The sequence below is a fragment of the Durio zibethinus genome, chromosome 21 (genome assembly GCF_047325235.1).
Source record: "Durio zibethinus cultivar Kanyao isolate XHJ-2024 chromosome 21, ASM4732523v1, whole genome shotgun sequence".
NCBI lineage: Eukaryota > Viridiplantae > Streptophyta > Magnoliopsida > Malvales > Malvaceae > Durio > Durio zibethinus.
This window is the reverse complement of record NC_143182.1, coordinates 20,202,644-20,228,654: the sequence shown is the minus strand read 5'-3', so window position 1 is coordinate 20,228,654 and position 26,011 is coordinate 20,202,644. Positions and strand designations below refer to the sequence as shown.

Sequence of the window (26,011 nt, the reverse complement as noted above, 5' to 3'; positions counted from 1 at the left end):
GACATCTATTATGGTGAGTATTCCTCAAATATGAAAAAAATTTATTCGAAAGGAGAAACTAAGAATATTGAAAAGGATTGGCAAATAATAAATTAAAAAAAAATAGAGAGATTAAGTATAATATTTAGTGAAATTAATTACAATTTATAAAAAAAGTTAAATTTTTTTTGGAGGGTTCATGCTTTTTTTCTGTCCTTTGATTACACCCCTAAATTTATTGTGTGGTCGTATTTTCTTTCTATGCTAAAAATAAAAACAATTTTAAAAGTTAAACTATTATAATCTTTATATATACAAAATTAATTTTATGATTAATTCTTCTTATTTTATATTTTATAATTCTTTAAATTTCTTGTATGAGAGTTATATTCATAAGCTAATTTTATTTTTATGTTAATCATGTATATATTAAGTAAAATATTTGACTTCATCCCGTAAATAATAGGGTGCCCATTGCTTGGAGTTTGCTTCCCGCTAAATCTTAAAGTTCATCTTACATAAATTATCTTATTATTAAAACAATTTCCATGGTTTTAAAAAAAATCAACACACCCCATCAATTTTTGCTATAAAAACATCTGATCTGGCCTGCTGGCTATACAGTGCCATTGAAACAAATTAGACGGGGATTTTCCTCTTTTCTAAAATGACTAGCAACTCAAAAAAACCCCTCCATCCCCTAGATCCAGTGAGCTTCACAGATGAGTCTAAAGCAGTGATTGATTTCATTGCTGACTACTATAAAAATATTGAGAAATACCCAGTTCAAAGCAAAGTTGAGACTGGATATTTGACGGCCAAGTTACCCGATTCTGCTCCATATTGCCTGGATTCACTAGAGGATATACTCGAAGATGTGAAAGAAAGCATTTTACCAGGCCTTACTCATTGGCAAAGTCCTAGTTTCTTTGCCTACTATCAAGCAAGTTCTAGCACTGCTGGCTTTCTAGGAGAGATGCTTTGCTCAGGTTTTAATGTGGTTGGCTTCAACTGGATTTCATCTCCAGCTGCAACTGAACTTGAATCCATTGTCCTGGATTGGATGGGCAAAATGCTTAAACTACCATCTTCATTTTTGTTCTCTGGAACAGGTGGTGGTGTCATACATGGTACTACATGCGAGGCTGTGGTCTGCACTTTGGCTGCTGCCAGAGACAAAGCCTTGAGAGAACTTGGTGGTAACTGGGAGAATATAACCAAGTTGGTGGTTTATGCATCAGATCAAACTCATTTCACTTTCCAAAAGGCCGCAAAATTGGTAGGCATTCCCCCATCAAATTTCCCACTCATTCAAACATCTTTTGCCACTGAGTTTTCAATGTCACCTGAACTACTTCGTTTAGCTATTGAAGATGATATCGAATCAGGCCTGGTGCCATTTTACATATGTGCAACTATTGGTACAACAGCCTGCTGAGCTGTTGATCCTATTGCAGAATTAGGCAAAGTTGCCAACAAATACAAGCTTTGGCTTCACATAGATGCAGCTCATGCAGGTAGTGCTTGCATTTGCCCCGAGTTCAGGCATTTCCTTGATGGAGTAGAACTTGCCAATTCTGTCAGCATGAATCCACATAAATGGTTTCTCACAAACATGGATTGCTGTTGCCTGTGGGTTAAAGAACCTCGGTACTTAGTGGATTCATTGTCATCTAATCCAGAATATTTAGAAAACAATGCGAGTAAATCTAAAGCTGTGGTGGACTATAAAGATTGGCAAGTTGCATTGAGCAGGCGATTCAGAGCTTTGAAGCTTTGGATTGTGATCCGCAGGCATGGCGTGGCTAATCTTATGCACCACATTCTCAGCGATATCAGCCTGGCCAAGCAATTTGAGGCACTTGTAGCTAAAGATGACAGGTTCGAGATAGTGGTTCCTAGGAAGCTGGTATTGATTTTTTTCAGGCTTAAGCCCAAGCATGAGCTGGACAGCGGAGAATTGAACTGTAAACTGCTGGATGCTATAAATTCAAGTGGGCGAGCTTTCATGACTCATGGAGTGGTGGGTGGAATTTATGCCATACGCTGCGTAATAGGAGCAACTCTGACTGAAGAGCGTCATTTGAAGGATTTGTGGAACCTCATTCAGGAAAAAGCTAGATTTTTACTTCTGCAATACAATGAGTAAATTGTATCATTAATCTTTAATCATTTTGTAATTTTTCAGTTTCATCCCTGATTTAAAAAAAAGAAATCAATTCTTCATTTATGATCCTTTTACATTTGTTTCAAATTTTGTCACGTGGTACTTTGATAGAAATGTTCATGACTAATTCGGTCCAAATTTTAATGGGTGAATTTGAAATAAATTCATGGTTGAAAAGACAATTTTTTAAGTTGAAAAGTTAAAAATTTTTAAATTAAAGGATGAAAATAAAATTTTATAAAAAGCTCTCTATACACACAAATTTCATATCCAAAATATGATAAGAAAAATTGACGAACAAATAATAAATTTATTTATCAAACTTATAGAAATTATAATTTCTGAAAAGTTTTTTTATAAAGAAAAATTTTTGATTCTTTTCTTTAGCAAAAATCCGCTTTAAAGGTTAGGTAGACTTATTCTTGAATGCTTTAAGGGTTGTCCAGACTTGTTCTTGAATGCTTCAAGACTCTTGTTGACTTGATCTTGGATGTAAAATCTGCTTCAAAGTTTAGGCAGACTTGCTCTTGAATTCTTCAAAGGTTAGGTAAATTTGTTCTTGAATGCTTTAAGGGTCTTATTAACTTGATCTTGAACAAACGAAATTAATCTCCTTCCTTTAAAGGGAATAAGATTGAAGAGCAATATCTTGACAATTCTTAGAATTCAAATGCTTTGTTCTTTGAGTTCTTCAATTTTTTTTTTCAAATTTTCAGAGCTTGCTTCTTAAGACTTTGGAAAGGCTTTGGGTCTTCAAAAATCTTTGTCTTCTCTCAAAATTATGATTCATGACTAGGAGACGCACTGTATTTATAGTGCTAGCCTACCAGATAAGAGATTTTCAAGGGAACTCAACATTTTTTATTTTATCTTTAAACAATTGTAGTTTAATTAAAGGTAAAAATTGATAACTCATCAAAGAAACACTACAAGAAAATGGTGTATTAGTAGCAGTTTTATAGCGGCCATTCACTTACAAACACCGCTAGCTTCCATGTTTTTATAAAACTTAAGGCGTTTATTAACAAAACGCCACTAAATATTCAAATAGCAGTGTTGTTACTTATAAATGTCACCCAAGATTTGATATCAACGACATTTCTCAACTAAAATTTCTTGAATAATCCTCCCTTAAAAATTTCAGTGAATATTAAAGGCGTATTTTTGGCAGACAACGCCTTAAATAATAATCTATAAAAAAATTGTATGAGATTATTAAGGGCATTTTATACAAGAAACGCCTTTAATAATTGGATCAAAAAATTTCACTAGCTTATTGAAGTCGTTTTTGTTAAAAAAACGCTTTCAATAAATATCATATCAAAATATTTCGATCGTATGGATGTTAACCATAAGGTTGTAGGTTAACCATAAGGTTGTATGTTCGATCCCTCCCTTTAACCTTTTTTGGTTTTTGCAGAGATTATTTGCAATTGATTATTGTAGGCATTTTCTTGGCAAAAACGCTTTCACCAATTGGTTTAAAAAATTTTACAGAGAATATTGAAGGCATTTTTCATAGAGAAACACCCTTAATAATCAATAGAAAAATATGGAGCCAATTTTTGAAGGCGTTTTTGGTTGAACTCGCCTTCTATACTCCAATCAATAAATTTTTGTTATGATTATTAAAGGTGGTTTTTGTCAAAAACGCCATCAATAATCCATAGCCAAAAGTTTGAATCGATGATTGAATGTGTTTTTGGTTCAAAACACCTATAATATTCCAGACGAAACTTTTAATGGTTAGATTATTGAAGGCGGTTGTATCCATAAATGCCTTTAATAAAAATTTGTTAGTTATTCAAGGCGTTACCCATAGGAAAATGCCCTTCATAATCCATTCGATTATAGTTTGTATTAATTAAAATTTTTATACAAAAAAGACTCGACGGGTTCTTGAAGACTTTTTTTTGCCTAAAACGCCATTAATATTCTAGACAATAAATTTTAATGGTCGGATTATTAAAGGCAGTTATATCCAAAAAAGCTTTCAATAACATTTTGTAAGGGATTCTTAAAGGCGTTACCCATAGGAAAACGCCCTTCATAATCCATTCGATTAATTTTTAGTTAGTTTTATTAAAGGCATTTTTTTAAAATGCCTTCAATAATCCATACAAAAAAGGCATGATGGATCCTTGAAGGTGTTTTTTTTTCCCAAACACCTTTAATATTCTATACAATTAAATATTGGGGTGAATATCGAAGGCAGTTTTGGTTAAAAACGCCTTCAAAATTTTTTGTTATGGATTATTTGATGCATTTTCTTGCTAAAAATGCTTTCAATAATCCGATACAAAAAACATATTTGATGTTGTATATGTCAAGTCAGTTGTAGGTTTATGCCCAAAAAACGTTTGCTTTCAGTTGTATATTAATACCTAGAAAACATTTAGTTTTTATATGTGATTCTACTAATTATATTTTGAAATTTACATAATGAACATTGTTGTATTTCAATAAATTGACCACACATTCGAAATTAAAACTGATAACGTTACCATATTAATATAATTTTTTGCAATAATTGTACTCAATAATTTATTAAGTACACATAGTGTATTCATATTAAGTATAACAATAATATTATACCAATACCCCAATGTACAAACTTAAAGTTTCCATTCAACATGGCATGTTGAAAACGTTATAACACTTTGTTCCTTATATATTTACATTCAACCAACAATGTCTAATCTGAAGGTTTATCAATATTGATAAATGATAATACATAATCACACCATTCTTTACAGACTTCATCCACTTCCTCTTCCGTGAAGCTTTTTTACTTTCTCACTAAAAAAAATATCAGAAGTAAATGCCAAGAAATGAGAACATAATATACCTTTTTATTTTTTTGAAGATATAACGAGTTTATGAGATTTATACTAATTTTGAATGGTGTGGTCATAAAATCATGTAACACTATCTCCCACATAAAATGAAGGACATAATATCCACATTCAGTATTATCAAGTTGACAAGGTACCTGAAAATTAAATTGACTGGGTTTAAAAAATATTTATCTACACAAACTCAGCATAAAAGAATATATTTCACATTTATCGATAATGACACCAATTTCGATTTTTTTATCTTCTTATTGAATGTAGATATTACTCTAAATTGAAAAGAAAAAAAATTACTTATGAAGAAATAGAAGATATATAATATAATAAAGTGTAATACCTCTTTATAAAAGTTTGAATATCGGTGTTAGGCATCATCATTGGATTAACTGAATTAAGTAAGTATGGCGTTAAGGATTTGGTGTCAATCATAACAAGCACCTAATGATGATTGCAAAATAATAATAATGATATACTCAGATTATGTATAAGATCGGATTTGGGTAAGGTTGGAGTAATTAAGGTTGGAATATAGCTTACTACGCATTATACGGGAGTAAATAATAATCAACCGGTGTTTTCATGCATAGGATCACATGTTTAGCATGATAAGCGACTGTCCCACTTTGCTCACTAATAAAGTTGGGGTCAATGGATCTAAATCTATTGCTCAACTATCTCCCCTTGAGCTCTCTATATAGGAAGTTGTACGATAACAATTAACACTGCTAGATAGTATTACAACCTAATATAGATTACTAAAAATTGAATGTGCATATTTGTATTTATAAGCTAACCTCATATAAGCAGCGATCTTAGCAGCTGATAATTCATCTAGTTCACAAAATTCTTTAACCTCATCCACACCAATGAAATAAAATGATGGTTTATCAAAAAACCCTTTCCCAGACTCAATGGTTATGAATTTTCCTTTGAAAAAATATTTCAAGGAATATTTGGATAACTCATCCATAGAAGCTTGAACAAGGGTCATATTATGAGTCCGAACATCCTGTTACAATATTTAATGAAATATAAGTATTAAAACCAAGTCAATCAATATAATAAACAAATTAATATTAAATTTATAAATAATATCATACTTCTTTGGTGGTGGCGAAGGATGGAATTGCTTCTTTACTTGCAACAGAAGCTTCTCTTGCGGGGATGATGATGTCAGTCTAATATACCGGTATATTATGCTACATTGCTGCCAACATGGACTCCAAAGCAGTGAGTCTTTGTTGTTGGTCATTGAGGCATTACTCCTAGTCATCAATTGGTTGTGTTGTTGCTCAATGATTGCTTCATATTGTGCATTTCTTATTCGCAAGATTTTTCGTTGATTACCAAAAAACTTTGTTGGCAAGATAAATTTACTCACCCCACGAACCCGACCTGACATTTTTTTAGTGCCTAATGCTAAAGATAAAAGATCGTTGCCATATTAGGTTGCCAATTCACCATATTGGTCTTTAGCAGCATAATCATCCTGAAGAACAATAATAAGATGGGCTGTAACAATAAATCTATACAAGCTAGTATACACGCATGCATACAACCATAATGCCAATCATACATTATATTAAAAAAATAGTTATACATATAATCTTTTTTGTCATTTCCTCGGTTGCTTCATTTGTAAAGGATCCATCATTCTATAGATGTTCTTGTTTTCAGACATCCCATCTAGACATTTTTGTGTCAGAGCTCATTGATTCCTATTAAATTATCACAATAAAAGAATCAAAATGTATGAAATCAATGTTTATAAATATTCATTAATGAGTATAAAACAAGTTTACAAATACATATCAGCTCATACTTCATATTTATATATCCCTTTCTCACTGTCCGATTATGATATTGTTGTTTAGCCCGAATGTCCCTTTGCTGTTATTTGATTTTCTACAAAATTAAAAAATTACGTCAATCTGATATGAAGATCAAAGGCTATATTGCATAAAGACTTACAAGCAATTTTTTTGGTAATGGGTTTGCGTACTGAGAAATCTTTTGAAAGTCGATTTTGAAAAAATTTTGTCCAATCTTCAACACTTATCACATATGTATATGTTGCAGGTGGAACAACCAATCCATTACCTTCACTAGCCAGCAGTAAAATATATTAGATTGTCAATTTGCTTTTAAAGTCCTTGAACGCTTTCCCAGTGGATTGCAACACAAGACTTTTACAATAAATTAGGACATCGAACCGTTCCTAAATAAGTTAACACAATTAGTATGAACACATTAAATTTTAATTAAATGATCATTTAACAAAATTTATGAAATAGTTGAATAAACATACCATAACCGACTGCCATATCTCATCTTTTAGATCATCCGAAACTCATCACCAATCGATGTACGTAATGAAAACCCAACAACGGACGATGGCTCTAATATGAATAGCTATCTTGGTAACTCATTCAGATACAGGCTGCCCACTTTGATTGAAGTGAACATGAATTTTTGTGTCATTCACTTTAATTTGTTTATTTGGGCCCATTCCCTTTCTTTTTTAGCCTACAACAATGTCTTGTGCATGTTCATTAGAAGGAGAATGATGTTGTTTGGAGTCCATGATACCTACAATGTTGATCATAATTATATGAATTGCACAATATGATTGTCTAAATTTAACGTTGTACATTATTAAATACAACCAATACCATACTACGTATAGAAACACCATTTAGCACACCAATAAGTAATGTGTTTAGACACATCTTTTAGCAAACCACTCAAAAAACCGTTCAACAAACCATTCAACATACAATTTAGCCCCTAATATCATACAAAATCATTCAGCAAAATAATATCAGACATAGTTCAGCAAACCATTCAGTATATGATTCAGCCCCCTAATATCATACAATAAGGTTCAGCAAACCATTCAACATTCAATTCAGCCCCCTAATATCATACAATACCATTCTACAAAAAAAATTAGACAACAAGGTTTAGCAAACTATAATATTTAAGATGTACTACATAGAAACAACATACATACAATGAAAGTTGCTTGGACGACTATGCTTAGGGTGAAGTTAATGAAAATATATAAACACATATGTAAATATTAAGGAACCAAAAAAAAAATCTTTATCGAATATTATAAATAATATAGTAAAATAAAAAAAACTTACCGATAAAAAGAGAGGTGCGCACCGTTGATTTGTTGAAGGTTCGTGGCGACAATAGGGATAAAAAAACCAATGGTTTGATAGCAATATGTTTAAGGGTTCGGTTTGGTTGAATAACGCAACTTTTAATCATTCTATCTACTAGTAGGTTATGATACCGAAGTTCAAGGCAGGGAAATGAATATATGAATTATTATTAAAGGTATTTTTCTCAAAACAACGCCCTCAACAAGCCTCTTAAATTTTTATTGGAGATTATTGAAGGTATTTTTTTTTTTATAAAAAGACGCCTTTAGTAATCCAAAATTTAATTTTCCAACAAAAATATTCAAGGCGTTTATATTCAAAAAATGCCTTTGATAATTCTTAAATTATTGAAGGCGTTTTGATTAGAAAATCGCCTTTACTTATATGCCTATGATAAGGATGAAGGAAATTATTAATGGCGTATTATGTATAAAGCGCCTTCATTAATTATGGACTTTAAAAGTTTATAATAAATTATTGAAGGTGTTTATAATAAAAGATGCCTTTAATAACCATAAAAAAGTTTTTTAAAAAAATTATTGAAGGCGATTGTTAACAGAAAACACCTTCACTAATTATCTAAAAAATTAAAAATGAATTATTAAAGGTGTTTTCTTCAATATATTCCTTCAATAACCAAGTTCAAATTTGTGTGGCATTTTATTGAAGGCATTTGACAGTAGAAGACACCTTTACTAATCCCAACAAATTTTACAAGAAAATTATTTAAGGCATTTATAATCAAGAAACACCTTCAATTTTTATGAAGATAATTTAAAAGGAATTATTGAAGGTATTTGTCAGTAGAAGATGCCTTTACTAATTCTAAAATATTTTTTAGAGGAAAATTATTGAAGGCGTGTTTTATTAACAAACACCTTCGGTAATTAAGTGCTAATTTTAAATGAATTAGTAAAGGTATTTTTCTAGAATAAACACCTTCAATATTTATGTAGATAATTTAAATGGAATTATTGAAGGCCTTTGTCAATAGAAGATGGTTTTAGTAATCTCAAAATTTCTTAGAGGGAAATTATTGAAGGCGGTGTTCTGGAATACATGTTTTCACTAACTGTTACAAATTTAAATTTTCGATTATTTAAGGTGTTTTTCACTAGAAGATGCCATTACTAATACCAATAATTTTAATTGAAAATTGTTCAATGTGTTTGTACTTAAAATAAAATAAAAGCATCTAGTAATGGTATTTTTCTATAATAAACGTCTTCACTATCCATCCCAAAATTTGAGCAGTGAAATATTAAAGGCGTTTTGCAGTAGAAGACCCCTTCAATAAATTGATTCAAAAAATAAAACAAATTAGTAAAGGTGTTTTTCTAGAATAAAAGCCTTCAATAGAAGGAAATTATCTAAGACGTTTAACAGTAGAAGACACATTTACTAATCCCAACAAATTCTACAAGGAAATTATTAAAGGCATTTATTATCAAGAAATGCCTTCAATTTTTAAGAAGATAATTTCAAAAGAATTATTAAAGGCCTTTGTTAGTGAAAGAATCCTTTAGTAATTTCAAAATATCTTTTAGAGGGAAATTATTGAAGGCGTGTGTTATTAACAAACGCCTTCAGTAATTAAGTACTTAGTTTAAATAAATTAGTAAATGTGTTTTTCTGGAATAAACGCCTTCTATATTGATGACGTTTTTCAGTAGAAGATGCCTTTAATAATCTCAAAACTTATAGAAGGCATTTATTTTTGAAAAATGCCTTTAATATTTATATAGATAATTTAAATGGAATTATTACAGGCCTTGGTCCGTAGAAGATGTTTTAGTAATCCCAAAATTTTCTAGAAGAAAATTATTGAAGGCAGTGTTCTAGAATAAACGCTTTCACTAACCGTTACAAATTTAAAGTTCTTAATTATTGAAGGCATTTTTTGCTAGAAGATGCCATTACTAATACCAATAATTTTAATTAGAAATTGTTCAATGCGTTTGTACTTAAAATATAATAAAAGCATCTAGTAATGGCATTTTTCTACAATAAATGTCTTAACTATTCATCTCAAAATTTGAGTAATGGAATATTGAAGGCGTTTTGCTGTAGAAAACACTTTCAATAAATTGCTTCAAAAAATAAAACGAATTAGTCAAGGCATTTTTCTGGAATAAAAACCTTCAATAACCACTTAGAATTTAAATTCATGTAATAATGATGGCGTTTTTAATAGAAGATGGTTTAATAATCCTAAATAATTTTATTACGACTCTATTGAAGGCGCCTATAATATATTCAAAAGATATTTAAGATGGAATTATTTTAGGTGTTTTGGTTAGTAAATGCCTTCTATAATCTGATCCAATTAAAATATTCCCAAACTTAGCATATCCCATCACCAACTTCAAGCTTCATCTTCATTATTATAGTATTTCTCTTTCCAAACCAAGTATAATTTACTTTCCCTTTCCTTTAGCTTTTAGTATTCGAGCATTCTCTTTTAGAACCCTATTTTAACTATTCATTTCTTATTTAATTTAGCTTTTACTTCAATTGACTATTCTTTCAACTTTTGCAATTCACGATTTTCATTTTGGTGTAAACAATGTTTTCCAAAAACCACTTTATTTTATCTTATTTCAACCCTAACTACAAATACTTTTTGGTACTATCTATGTTACCAATAGAGTTTTAACATTCATAGTATCTGGTAGCTGATAAATTACTTTACAACAAGGAGTTCTCATTTTGTGTAAGTACTGGTCTTACTATTATCTTGTATTTAAAACATAGTAAGCTTAAGTATTGTACATGATTATTTTCATATAAATTATTTATATACATTTGGTCTGATAATGTAGTAAGTACTAAATGGATAAGAGTTGGACGCAAAAGTCAAGATTAAGTCAAGAGTACAGAGATTGAGTGAAATTTTTTTTTAATTTTGCATTTGTGATTACAAGTGAAGATAATATGATATTATGCCCATGTGTAAAGTGTGATAATATTGAGTGACAAATGCGTCAAGTTATTTTTGAACATTTAATTTGTATTGAATTTTTTTCGGGATATGTTAATTGGTATTTTCATGAAGAGTCTGTTCTGTCAAGGTCTCCAACTAGAGTTCCTTTAACTTCAAAGACTTCCCAATACCAACATGATCCTTTTATAACAAATGACATTGAAGGCATGTTGCGAGATGCTTTTAACATTCATAACCAATATTTTTATAATCCTTTTCCCCAAATGAAGAATTTTATCAATCCAATGTTGAAATGAATGAATTTGGTGAGTTTGAGATAGGTGTACATAACCAACAACCTAGATGAGAAGCATCAAAGTTTTATAAGTTGCTTGAGGATATGAATGAAGAACTTTTTGAGGGATTGAACCATTCAAGGTTATCTTTCTGTGTTCGTCTTTTTCACTTAAAATGCTTATGTGGATGGACAAAAAACTCTCTGACTTTATTATTAGAGTTTATGAAAGAAAGTTTCTTTTTGCAAAAATCCTAAATCTTGTAAAGAATCAAAGAGGATGATAAAAGATTTAGGTCTCGGATATGAGAAAATTCATAGTTGTCCCAATGATTGCATGTTGTATTGGAGGAATAAAAAAAAATAAAAAATTTTGTCATTTGTGTGGTATTTCTGGTTGGGTGGACAAAAACCCTGATGAAAGGTTGAATGAGGATGGTGATGAGGTATGTGTCAAAAAGAAGCCTATTGAGGTTTTACGCTATTTTTCATTAATACCAAGACTTCAATGACTTTTTATGTATTCCAAAACTGTAAATTCAATGAGGTGGTTTTATAAGAAGTGGACGAATGATAGATCATTAAGGCATTTTATAGATTCATTGGCATGGAAATCATTTCATTCTAGGTTTCCAAACTTTGCATCTGAACTTTAAAATGTTATGCTTGGACTAGCATCTGATGGATTCAACCCATTCAAAATGATGAGTACTTTTATAGTACTTAGCTAGTTGTATTGATTCCTTATAATTTACCACCATGGATTGCTATGAAGCAATAGTCATTTATATTATCTATGATAATTTTCAAGAAAAAAGGTCTAAGTAATGATATAGACATCTACTTACAACCTTTTATTAAAGAGTTAAAGTAATTAGGGAAAGAGTTAAGACCTATGATGCATCAAAAGAAGAGAACTTTAATATGCGTATTGCTTTATTATGGATTATCAATGATTTTTTCACTTATGCGAATTTATCTGGTTAGAGTATAAAAGGTCATTATGCTTGTCCATGTTGTGCTGTACCGACATGTTCGACGTGGTTACCTAATGGTAGAAAGTTTTGTTATATGGGACACCGTTATGGTTAAATAATAATCATCGATTTAGATTTCAAAAACATCTCTTTAATGGAACTAAAGAGTTGAGGAGATCATCTTTACCCATTAATGGGTTTAATATCTTGTCAAAGTTAAATGATATCAATTTCACTTATGAAAAAATGACTCCATCAAGGAAAAGACTGAAGGACATCTTTAAAGGTGTATAGCCTCGTATTACGTAATTTGGTGATACTCATACTCAAGTTGGTGATCTTGATGTTCAAAGTGATGAAAAAAAATGATGATACAGATGACCCCAATAAGTCTGAGTTGTGAAAAAAAATGAAGTATCTTTTTTAAGTTGTCTTATTGAGAATATAATTTATTATGCCATAACCTTGATTTGATGCACATAAAGAAGAATGTTTGTGAAAATTTTATTGGGACAATTCTTAAAGTGAATAGAAGATCCAAGGATAACTTAAAAAGTCGACTTGACCTAGTTGAAATGGGGATTTGGCCAGACCTTCATCCGAAGTTGCTTCCTAATGGCAAATATTGATTGCCTACTGCTTATTTTGGAATTTTTAAAGCTGAAAAAGATGTGTTTGCAAGGTTTTAAAAAATGTTAAAATTTCGGATGGCTATGTGTCAAATATATCAAGATGTGTGAATTTGAAAGAGCAAAAATTTTCTTTATTGAAGTCACATGATTATCACATTTTGATGCAAGATTTACTTTAAATTCCTTTACGTTCATCAATGTCAAACCAAGTCACTTCTATGGTAATTGAATTGAGTAATATATTTAAATCTCTATGTCAAAAATATATGAATGTGAAAGAGCTTAACAAACTTTAAGATCGAGCCACGATTACTTTTTGCCATTTAGAGAAGATCTTCCCTCCAAACTTCTTCACTATTATGATGCATTTGGTTATCCACCTTCCATATGAAGTAAAAGTCGATGGACCGATTTATTATCGATGGATGTATCGTATTGAAAGATATTATTTGTTAATAGATTTAAAAGTCATTTCGTACGTAAGTTTTTTAGCACGAAAATTATTTATTACATTAAGCATAATTTATTGTCTTTTATTTTTTTTGTTAATACTTTATCATGATGCTTTATAATGAGTATAGAAATAATTTGAGAGATCTTGCACATTATCCACGATCAAACCCTCGAGAGCTTGATAAGTTGTTGGCTAAAAACTTTCATGAATGGTTAGGAGCAACTGTAAGTAATGTCATACTTACCATTATGAGAAATCTACATAGAATGCTTACGGTATAAATAACATTAATAACATGTAAATATTTATTCCACTTTTATAGGTTTGGAGTGAAGGCTTGTTAGTGAAGAGGTGAAGTGTCTTTCACATGGTCCGAATCAGATTATGAAATGATACAAAGGTTTTATCATCAATGGATTTAGATTTCACACTAAATCCTATGAGAGATTTAGAAGTACATAAAATTTAGGTGTTATTGTGACTTCATCAACTATTTGCTATGCTAGTGCTAGGGACACAAACCTTTTAGAGGGAAATGTTGACTATTATGGCATGATTGATGACATCATTGAGTTGGATTATTATGGGAAGTGAAAAGTTGTCTTATTTCGGTGTGATTGGGTTGATGTGAATAGTGCGAGGGATATTAAGAAAGATCAGTATGGATTTACACTTGTGAATTTTTCTCGATTAATTCATATTGGACAACAACTCATCGATGAACCTTATGTTTTTTCATCTCAAGTTAAACAAGTATTTTACTTTAAAGATCCCAAAGAATTGGGTTGGTTTGTTGTTCTTTGAAACACACCTAGAGACTTATTTGATATGGGGTTAGATAGCAGAGATGATGTTGAACATGGAATTGAATGTTATCCTTTTGTTGAACAAAACTTGGATGAAAATATCTTTAGTACCTACACTCAGTGGGTCCATAAAGATGTTATTGAAGACATTTATGAACCATGAAATGGTGCATCTATAATTTGTAATTTGAGTGTTTAAGACATAATATAGTAAATGATTGTTTGTAATTAATGTCACATTTCCTATTGTATAATTATTGTATTCTAAATCATACATTATCTTATGATTTAATTAAATCGATATGTTCTTTATATATCGTAGGTTTTGATTTCTTAACTTCTCAATGGCTTTATATATGTTCTAAACTAATATCTTTCCTATATTTGCTTTTATGATGTAGGTAAGCTACAATGTGGAGGAGTAGGTTGAAAGAAAAACATATCAGAGATATTAGTTCAAAATTGTATGTGGCACCTGTAGATATTAGCAATAGATTGAATCTTTTGAAAGAAAATGAATGTACTATCGGATCTAATTTTGTCATTTCTAACTCTTCAACTGATATTGGATCTGACAATACGGGAGGTCCAGATTTAGATAGTACCCCATCAATTGATTATGCTTTAAATTGGAATGCAGGTATGATATACTCCAATTTTAGAATTCAAGTATAATGATAAAAGTATTATGATTTTACAAATTTATTTTTTATTTGTTGTAGTTGATAACAATGGTCAACAAAAGACTAGAGGCTGGACAACTTTGAAGGAATTGTTTGCACTACCTCCTAATGAGCATGTTGTAGTGTTTGCAAACTCTGATAGGCAACCAGTTGGTGAAAAGGCTCAACTATTCGTTGGATTTCTAGGCACACTAGCGCATAATGGAATGAAATTGCCTATTCATTATGAAACATGGCATAAAGTTCTAGAAGAAGTTAAGGCCGATGCTTTAAACTTTATGGAGGTATTAGTATAATTAATTAGAAATAAAAATTTTTTTATTAAACATTTTGTTTACTTATTCTAACTTTTCTTATTGTATTATTACAATCAAGATTTGTACTTGAAATACCAACTTTATTTGTGCTTAAGTCATTGGGAAAAAAATGGAAAGATTATAAGCATAGTTTGAAGAATAAGTATTTCGATCAAAATAGTTTTGTAGAGGCGATGATGGGAAATCTATCTCATAATGTGATTAGGTGGAAATATGAACAATTAGTTAGATTTTGGTTCTCTAGAAAAAGAGAGGTACTAGTTTATAACTTTGTATAGTAGAATGAAATGATGAAAGTGTTTTATGGTTTAAGTTAGTAATATTTGTATTTCTATCATATACGTAATTATTTTTTATGACAGGAAAGAGAACAGATTGGGATTGGTAGTAGAAAGCAATGGAAATATATCCACACAAGTGGATCAAAAAGTTTTGTAAGAAAGCAAAAAGAAAGAGTAAGTTTATGATAATAAACTTTTTCCAATGAATGAACTTTTTCTATCGTTAAAGGTAAATATGCAAATTAACAGTTATTGTTATGTTTTAATAGTTTTGATAGTTTCAATACATAATATTAAACTTATCGAAAGTTTTGAACTTAGTTGACACGGATGATATGTATGAAAAAGTTATTGTTTACATCTATTTAGGTAAAAATACAAATTTGTTGTTATTGTTGTATTTTAATAGTTTGGATAGCTTCAATACCTGATATTAAACTTGTCCAATTGATTGAACTTGGTTTCTACAGTTGATATGGCAGAAAAAGTTGTCATTTATGTCTATTTGGGACTATTTTTGCATATAAAAGGTAAATATACAAAATAAACTTTTGGATGGAGTTCAACATATTGAATGGCTTCAATCCTTGATATTAAACGAGGAAAAAATAATTGAATATGGTTTCCATGATCGATATGTGTGAAAGCCTAAAATGCTTTTATTGTTTGTGTATGTTTAAGAGTATTGTGTTGTTACGAGGCCAAAATATAAGTACATGAGATTAAAATTATTTGAAATGTTAATACTTGATTGACAGGCTTGATATACATGAATAAGTTGCGGTTGATATGTATCCTATCAAATAACATATATTTTTGTATAGGAGAATGAGATGGGCGATAAAATTGGACGTGTGGAACTTTTTCACATAACACATAAAAAAAAAACGAATCTTACATGATGTTGAAACACAAGAAATTATAGTAATTTGTATCATCTATTTTAATAGAAAGTAAATATTTACTCTTTTTAACATATTATCAATTAAGTAGGAAAACTTGATAGTTGTATATGACAAATTCATAGGAGAAAGTGAAAAAGAAAATGGCTACTAAGATTGAAGTAGCATTTGATGGTTCTCTCAATATGCAAGAAATGAAAAATTGGATATTCATAGAAGTTGTTGGAAAAGAAAGGCATGGACGGCTTCGAGGCCTTGGATTGGGTCCAACACCATCAGCCTACTATGGACATAGCTCTCAGCAATTTACATCTTTAGCAAGTCAGTTTTTGCGAGACATTTCAATATTGAGAGGGGAGTTGCAAACTATGCAACAACGATTTTAACAAATGGAAGCAGAAAGAGAACATGAACGTGCCAAAATTGAGGAAGAACGTGCTAGAATGGAGCAAGAACGTGCAAAATTTCAACAATTGCATGATCGATTTGATTATCTTATAAATTTTGTGCAACAATAATTTTCAGAAAATGATCTTGGTGCTCTATCAACTCAAGTATTATATTTAGTAAATATTTAAATTTTTAAATATAAAAAAAGCTTACAATGAAGTGTTAAAAATTATATGGTATTATTCAATAAGTTCTTGAGCACACTAGTGACCAAGGTGGAAAATTTTCTTCATCAATTGACAGTCAGCAAAATGTATGCAGTCATCTATTTCATACATTTTAATTTTTATTTTCTTAATGTATTAAAAATATTTGAATGTTATTATACTAATTATTAAACTTTGTATCAATTATATGCATATTTAAACTTGAATTAAGTTTATATTAATTTTAGTTTATGAATTTAAGCTCTTTAATGAAATTAAAAGTTATTAACAGAAATTAAAAAAATATATTTTTACATAATGGCGGCGTTTGCGTTTAATAATGTCGCTAAATGAATAATTCAGTGACGTTTTTTTATACAAACACTACCAAAGCAACGGCATTTTTCTCAAAAAAAGGCCACTAAATTAGCAGCGTCTCAAAGATACAAATGCCGCTAATATAGAGGCATTTTTAGATACAAACACTCTTAAAGTAACAACGGTTTAAGTTACAAACGCAGCCAAAGCAACAACGTTTTTCTCATAAAAATGTCACTAAATTAGCAATATTTGAAAGATACAAACGTCGCTAATATAGAGGCATTTTCATATACAAACGCCTTTAAAGTAGTGGCGTTTTTAGTTACAAATGTCACCAAAGTAACAATGTTTTTCTCATAAAAATGCAACTAATTTAGCGACGTTTTAAAGATAGAAATGCCGCTAAAATGGTGGCGTTTTTTTGAAAACACTATTATTTTTCACAACGCATGTATAGCCGGCACTCTTAGTGGCGTTTTTTGCAAATGCTGCAAATCTTTTAGTGGCACTTATAAATGCCATTAAACGTTAAAAAAAATATCACTAAAAACCTAAACCCCTGTAGTGAAATCCAATGGGTCAAACCAAATGTTTTTTTCTTCAATTGACAAGTGACATTTAATTAATTATAAATTTAATTAATTAATTATATGATTAAATTAAATAATATCATTAATCAACATAGTGATAGACAATTTGTCACTTAAAAATTTTTTAATTAATTAATTAAAGAAAATCTATTGTAACAATATGTGATTGGATAAAAGTTTTCTCCTTCTACAAATTTTCCCTCAAGACTTAATCACACATGATTTTGCTTGCAACAAGTGAGCAAGTCATAAAATATAATTTGCTTTAGCATTACCTTTTATTTGAAGCTAAGTTTTAACCCCTTTCCTAGGATACATTGAGTTCCTAGCATACCATTTGGGAAAAATTATTCTTCAAATAAAAATTAGCTTCATGTCATGCTGCTATTATAATGCATTCCTGATTGATGCACATTCTTTATCCTCTTAAGACTGTGATTCTTATTCGGCAAAGGCTTTGGCTCATAATCTCACTGCCTTGGTGTACCCTAATTAAAATTGAACTTCAATTTTGACTTGCCTTATGCCAATCGGCTATGTGCAAAAGAACAAGATATAATCCTAGAGAAACTCTTAAGCATGCATTACCTTAGGAGTAGGATTTTCAATTCACTTTGAACTCTTATTCATTGTCAAGTTTACACTCCAATTATAACTTAATTTAAGCCATACAGCCAAAGACTTAATAGCCTTAGAGAAAGTCTCATGCAATTAGTTTTGCAGTCCTTCACCCCTTAGGATTTGGATTATTTCCATTAAAAAACGAAGGCTTCTCTTTCTGCTTTTCTTCATCAATCTCATGCCAAAGAATTGTCAAGAACAAGACCCCAAACATAATAGCCATCAGGTAAACTCCTTTGTTCTTTCCCCACTTTCATTGGAACTTGTTTTTTCTATCATATTGCAAACTTTGAGCACTTTCTTGTTTTGTTAACAACAATACCGCTTATCTTCTTTTTATCTGGCTGCAAGTTAACATGGCTTTGAATCATTGCTTCAGATTGCGACTTCAATCAATTTCATCCACCAAGTTTCTTGCTCGATTGTTTTTCGGTATTTTCCTCCAAGATTTTTTTATCAAAAAATCACCATGCTTGTCATCAAAGAATTAATACCATGCATATTATATATATATATATATATATTTCATAGCAATGCATGATTGAAATTCTTTAATCTTGACATCAAATAATATACATGTCCGACAAATATATATATATATATGCCATTACCAATAGCACGCGTGCACATTGACAGCTTGCACTCATGATTCCCTTGCGTTGAAACCTTACATTCATGATTCCTCTTAGATATTACATGTGTTGTCACCATGCGCATCAATTAAATATGCAAACATGCTAAAAACTCCAAGCCATATGCCGTCCCACAATTCACAATATGCATGCATATTGACACTTGTTTCTTTAACAAGCCATGCATATTGACATTTGTTTCTTTAACAAACCATGCATATTGACACTTGTTTCTTTAACAAGCCATGCATATTGACACTTAAATTGAAACATTCTTTCATGCTTTAATTTCTCTATCTTCTAAAGAAAAATCATGCATGCAACTCATATAAAAACCATGCAACTTGAAATTCTTAATCTGGGCATCAAATAATATACATTTGCAACATAAACATACATGCCATTACAAGTAGCACACATGCATGTTGACACTTGTACATTGAAACATATGGCTTAGACCATTTTAGAAACGAATTCCTTCATGCTTCATGCATATATTTCGGCAACTCATGCAATCAAGCATTATATTTTGGCCAAAATTTATGTCTTGTGCATGTAAATCTTTGCCACCTCAGAAGCCAACTCATGCATATTGACACTTGTATACTTCCCACGGTCATAATATGCATGCTAGACACTTTAAATTCATGAACTTTCTTGTTTCTTTCATTGCCAACAAAATCTTGATAATTGACACATCGTGTCTCAAATTTGTCCATGATCTTTTACCCTTATTTGTGATGTCACCCATCGCTTGTAAAAAAAAAATGTCATGCTTGAATCTAATTCATAGAATTTTTTTTTTTTTACTTTTGCAGTCTTTGACAATGGTGTATTTTAAGGATCACAAAAATCATCTTGTTATTCTTTCTAAGAAAGATGCAAGTATAAGACAAGAAATATTTCTTCCCATCAACAAGCCTGTGTTTGGTTGATATGATTAAAGTTGGGTATCATTTCAATTTCCTACCACTTTGAAAGAATGGTCTACAAAACTTTCTCAAGCTTCACAATTTTCTTCCTCATCTGTGCTTCACAATTTTCTTCCTCAGCCAGTTGTCTTCAATCTAGCCTTCACGACAAAACTTCAAATCATGAAAAGTTTGATACATTAGGAAGTCGAATTATTTTCGGCAAAGCTTATTGGGGATTTTCCTTCAAGATTATTGGAGAATTTGGTTATATATCAAAATATTGGAATGGACTAAAGACATATTTTATCACTTTGAAAAATCCTTGATGGCTGCCAATATATATGACGGGGTTTATGCATCTTTATACACTTATGATCGAAACAGAGATATTATTCAATCCTTATGCAAAGCTTGGGGTCCAGCTACAAATACTCTTCATATTGCTACCAGAAAAGCCTAACTCATTACAGGATTTGCACACATTGGGTGGCCTATTCACTCATAGTTTAATATTTTACGATGAGGTCATCCTATATGCTACAGAATTAGCTGGAGCTAATGATCAAGGAAGATTTATTCCAAGATGTTGTGAGTACTTGTTTGTGGCCTTTCACTACTTGAAGAAGAAAAGGCAAGACAAAGTCTTCATTAAGGATTGGATTGATTTTTGGTTTCAAAGGAAACTACGCTACCCGAAGCCTCCTACTCAAAGATCAAAGAAATCAATCTGTCCAAGAGTCACTCATAACCTAAATGGGATCCTTTGGAAGCATCAAGATTTTGGAGCTGTAGCAAATGGAGCATGTATAAAACTTGGGGTCATAGAAAATTCAAAGCAAGACACTTAGTTGCTTTCATCTCTTGTTGGATTTGTCCCTTTATTCTTCCAAGCAAGGATTCTAAATCTATTCGTCTAGAGACATTCAAAATTTCTAGCTTAATGGTTGTTGGGAAAACTGTGAATATGGCCATTCTAGTATTATTTAGTATTTATAATAGGTTGAACAAAATAGCCCTCGAGATTTTCAAAGGCATGCTTTCCAATTCATTATGTTTATGGATGGTTAAGTTCTTATTTCTCAACTCAATACAAGAATCCGTATGGGAACCTATGATGGCTAAGTTCTCTGGAGAAGGCAGTGCTAAGTACTTTAATGAACATGAAGAACGAAATTTGATCGGTACTGACATAGTATGGGATGCTAACTTGTTCCCCAGGAATAGAAAGGAAGTGATTGTTGACAATGGGACCCTTAGTGCAACCCATTATAACTATCTTGCTAGTATTCGCTCAAGCTACTTGCCTGTTTGATATAAGGCATTATAGTGAAGCCTTATAGTCCTCATTGATTTGGGAGACAATTTGGGTTTTGTCAAGATATTCTTGGAATTTTGAAGAATAATATTCGATCTAGATTTGTGGAAGATTTGGTGAAATTTTAGAAAATCTACACACATTCTCGGACTAAAGCAAGAGTGATCTCCCTTGCTCGATCTTTAATCGTCAATGATTACACAACTGCAAGGTACATGGAATGGTGGTAAAAAATCCATGAACCCTTCCTTGATCATTTCGTTGATGTCTTAACATCAAGTACTCATTCGACACCACTATAGAGATTTAGACAACAGAAAGATGCTACTAAGGGTTCTTTAAAGATTAAAGACCATGTAAAAACTTCAAAGACAAAGGTTCTTTAGTCACTTAAAGAGGAAAGAATTCCCAATCATGGTGTAATGGTTTCTAAAGATTCAACTGATGAAGCTGGCAACGAAAACGATTCAAACCTAAGCAAACATGTGACGCTTCCAATCCCACGTTGGAAAAATGCGTGGATATGGTATGGTATATATTTAGAGATATAAACCCAAACTTGTGAGACGTATTTTGTGGGACAAAATTATGAGATCTTCGGGTCATAACTGACAATGCCTTATAGGTTGATGCTGGTCTCCTCAAATAATATCAGAACTATCACTAGTCAGTAGGAACTAAGTGCTATACAGTAGGGAGCCAGCTCTAGAATCCTAATGTCTAGTGTGATCTTGGTTCTGTGATTAGACTCGGCATAATGTCAAGCTTTAAAGGAAGAGATTGATGCCTTCAATTCCACATTAGAAAATTATGTGGATATGATATGATATGGTATATACATATATCTAAACGTAAATTTATTAGGTGTTTTTGGTGTGACAAAATGGTGAGACTTTATGGTCAAAGTAGATAATACCTCGTAGGTTGATATATACATATATATATGGTATATACGATTTGTATGAAGTGTGTACTTGACCTTGATTTATGATTTGTAATTGGTGAAATGTTTTGATATGATATCAGATCATTTAAATGCTTACTTAAATGTTTTGAAAGCATAATTTGAATGATATTTTTGAATAAGTTATATACATATGTATGTTTTAAATGAGTGAAAGTTTATTTTTTTATATCATGCCCCCGAGATCGAGATATAATACGACTAAATTACCTTGAAATAAAATCCCAAAGTAATACAAACCGTTCTTTATTAATCATTCTAAAATTCTTCAACAACATAATTTGTTCAAGTAAAACCATAACTTTAATTTAGCTAATAATAAATCTCTATATACCAAAATTTAAACTAATAAAAATATAAAACAATTTCATAAGATCTCACTAGCCAACAATGACTTCAATGTCCAAGTCATCTTTCCAATTTGATCTTCTAACTTCTCACAAGACTAGGCAAACTTATCACTTAGTCATCAGTAAAGAAAATGTAAAAAGGCAATGAGCAAAATCATAGTTCAGTAAGTATAGGCTTATATGTCTTGCCAGATCAAGTATTGTTTTCATATATACCGTATAGATCATTGAAAACATTTGTCCAAGCATAATATCAAACATTTCGTAGATCATAAATCAATATCAAAACATGTTAATTCATAAATTGTTACAAAATATGCTATCATTCAAATATTGTAAGTAAACCAAATTATGGATCAATCTTTAAAAATCATCCTAAATCATCATTATCATTAGTTTATTGTTAGCTACGATCACTGCTATAACCTGTGACTTTGATTGTATCAATAATTTTATCCTTATAATCATTGCTAACTATTATAACTCACTAGCTAAAGCCTAATGCTAATTATTATAACCCATTAGCTAGAGCAGTATGATCATAGCTATGTTAACTACTATAAACTGTTAGCTAGGGCTGTAGAACAAGTTTTGGTGTTGATGATCCCCCTTTCCATAGATATAATTTCGTAGCTATAAAACTCATTTTTAAATATAAAACAATTTCTTATTTCATTCAAAAGTATGATCCATCATTATGCTCAACCCTATTTTCATATATCGAAAATAAATAAATAAAACATTTACTCATTTAAAAACATATATATATATATATACATAGATTCGAAAATAAGTAAAGTATGTAAGATTCTACTTACCTTCTTTCGATTCCACCACTTAGTTTTTCCCCCAAAATAATTAAAGGCCTATTTAAGATCATTTCAACATATCGTAAATTAATCAACCCCTTTTTGAGACTATTTATGCTAAAACAACTAAGTTATATAAAGGTTAACTTAACTGAGCTTATTTCACTAAAATAGCCATATCTCAAGATATCCAACTCATAATTAAAATTTTTTTAATGGTTAAAAACTAGACTCAATAAGTTTTCTAACGATATATGGCCTCTCTTATGATTCCTTGTAGATTAATAATAATAATTTTTGCAATCCACATCATATGCTGTTGCTAGATAGCATGTATACTTTCTAATAAAAATTACATATTTATTCATAGGAAACTCCAAATTCAGTTTTACTTGTTTCATTGGAAAGTAGACTTAATAAATCCTTCAAACATGCATGCTTAATTTGTAATTCATTGTATAAAAATTAAGACAAAATTTGTAACACATCCCTATTGTTATTGCTGCCAGATAGTTTACACATCTTTAAGTAAAAATTAGATAACTCTTCATAAAAAACTCAGAATCAATTCCAATTGTTTCTTTGAAAAGTAGATTCAAAAAGTTTTCCAATGATATATAATACTTATAGTAATCATCTATCTGTTAATACAGAATTTCATTTTAATTCACTGTTGTAGATAATAACATTTCATCCAAAAATAAAATTTCTCCTTACAATCTTTAAAAACGCAAATATCTACTTTCAGCCTTTAAAATCCACTTACTAATCATCATTAAATTTTAACAACTTGAAGTAAGCAAAGCCAAATAATCTATCAAAATAGATCATGAAGATTAATGAAAGATTTCATAATTTTTCTTGATTTTTCTTTCATAACTTCAACTCTAACTAATATCAATCAATATGATATTTTTTCTTTTATAAAAAGAGGGCATATACTCACCTTTAGGAGATTAATTCGATTTTAGTCTTTGATTTTGGATCCTCAACTTGATTTTTCATACTCTCTAACCCTAAATAAGATAAAGAAAAAGAACTCTCATTTTTTTTTCTGTTTTATGATAAACAAAGTTTGTAGGTTTTCTCTCATATAATACCTTAGCCACTTTTTCTTTTACTAATTAATCTCTTAATAAACTAAAGGATTTTGGTAATACTCTAGCTCAATTATCATTTGGGTTGAAATATTACAAAACATCTCATACTCATAGTGAAGTTTAATTTCTAAGCAACATGAATTCCATAAACTTGCATCTTAAGTAGAAAATTGTGCTTTTTAACAAGTTTAGAACAAAATTGTTAGTTAAGAAGACATTTGTCCCAACATGATTGTTGAAAAGACAACTAACATTGTGAAGAAGACCATAAAATCTCCTATTGAAGTTAACCTTTTTGCACTTTCGAAATCTAAATCAATGCTATCGAAGTAATCTCTGACTATTAGTTAAAGTTCGCAATGGCTTTATAGGAAAGCATTCAGTCAAGGATTTTTTAACTTCTTTTGATCGAGCTCATTCTCTTACTAATTATGTTCATAAGATTTTTGGTGACTAGCACTTTGACTTAGAAGAGATTGAAAAATAGATTTATATGTTGCAATGCAAAAAAAATAAACTTGAATCATCACTTAAAGAGACTCAAGATGAATTAATGCAAATGAGAACTGATGTTTCCAAAATTCACAAAGAGATGAGATCTACTGACTCTTCTACTACTCATAATGAAAATGAAGTCAAATTTTTGAATTTATTGTGAAATATGTTAGAATCCTCCTAAAATGATTTCAAGAACTTTAAATGGAAGCCTTGAGTTGTAATTTCCCTCAGGAAATGTAACTAATTTATCCTTAATGTTTAGGAAAACTCTTTTTCTTTTTCTTTTTTTTTTTTATATTGTAATGCCCTTCAAGTTTGGAGTAAAGTGTAAGATGAAGAAAAAGAACTCCCATTCTTTTTCTTTTCTATGATAAACAAAGTTGGCTAGGTTTTGTTTCACATAATACCTTAGTCACTTTTTATTTTACTAATTAATCTCTTAATAAACTACTGGGTTTTTGTAATAGTCTAGCCCATTATCATTTGGGATGAGGTATTACAAAACATCTCCTACTAATAGTGAAGCTTCAATTTCTAATCAACAAGAATTCCATAAACTTGCATCTTAAATAAAAAATTATGCTTCTTGACAAGTTTAGAACAAGACTATTAGTTAAGAAGACATTTGTCCCAACATGATTGTTGAAGAGACAAATAATGTTTCCAACATTGTGAAGAAGACCATAAAATCTCCTACTGAAGTTAACCATTTTGCACCTCAAGAATCTAAATCAATGCTATCAAAGTAATCTCTGACTACTAGTTAAAGTTTGCAATGGCTTTATGGGAAAGCATTCAATCTTAGATTTTTAAGCTTTTTTTTATCGAGTTCCTGCTTTTGCTAATGATGTTTACAA

General features: G+C 30.5%; 1 protein-coding gene and 1 pseudogene across 1 annotated transcript; both read left to right on the top strand.

Moving 5' to 3' along the window:
- Positions 1–646: 646 nt before the first annotated feature.
- LOC111306299 (tyrosine decarboxylase-like) lies at positions 647–1,431 on the top strand. The gene has a single exon (XM_089750464.1). The coding sequence runs from the start codon at positions 647–649 to the stop codon at positions 1,415–1,417; it is 771 nt and encodes a 256-aa protein (XP_089606590.1). The 3' UTR covers positions 1,418–1,431.
- Positions 1,432–1,564: 133 nt separating this feature from the next.
- LOC149512971 (phenylacetaldehyde synthase pseudogene) lies at positions 1,565–2,128 on the top strand (annotated as a pseudogene).
- Positions 2,129–26,011: the final 23,883 nt, after the last annotated feature.

Coding starts and splice junctions, on each gene's coding strand:
- LOC111306299 (XM_089750464.1), top strand. CDS start 647: ATGACTAGCAACTCAAAAAAACCCCTCCATCCCCTAGATCCAGTGAGC.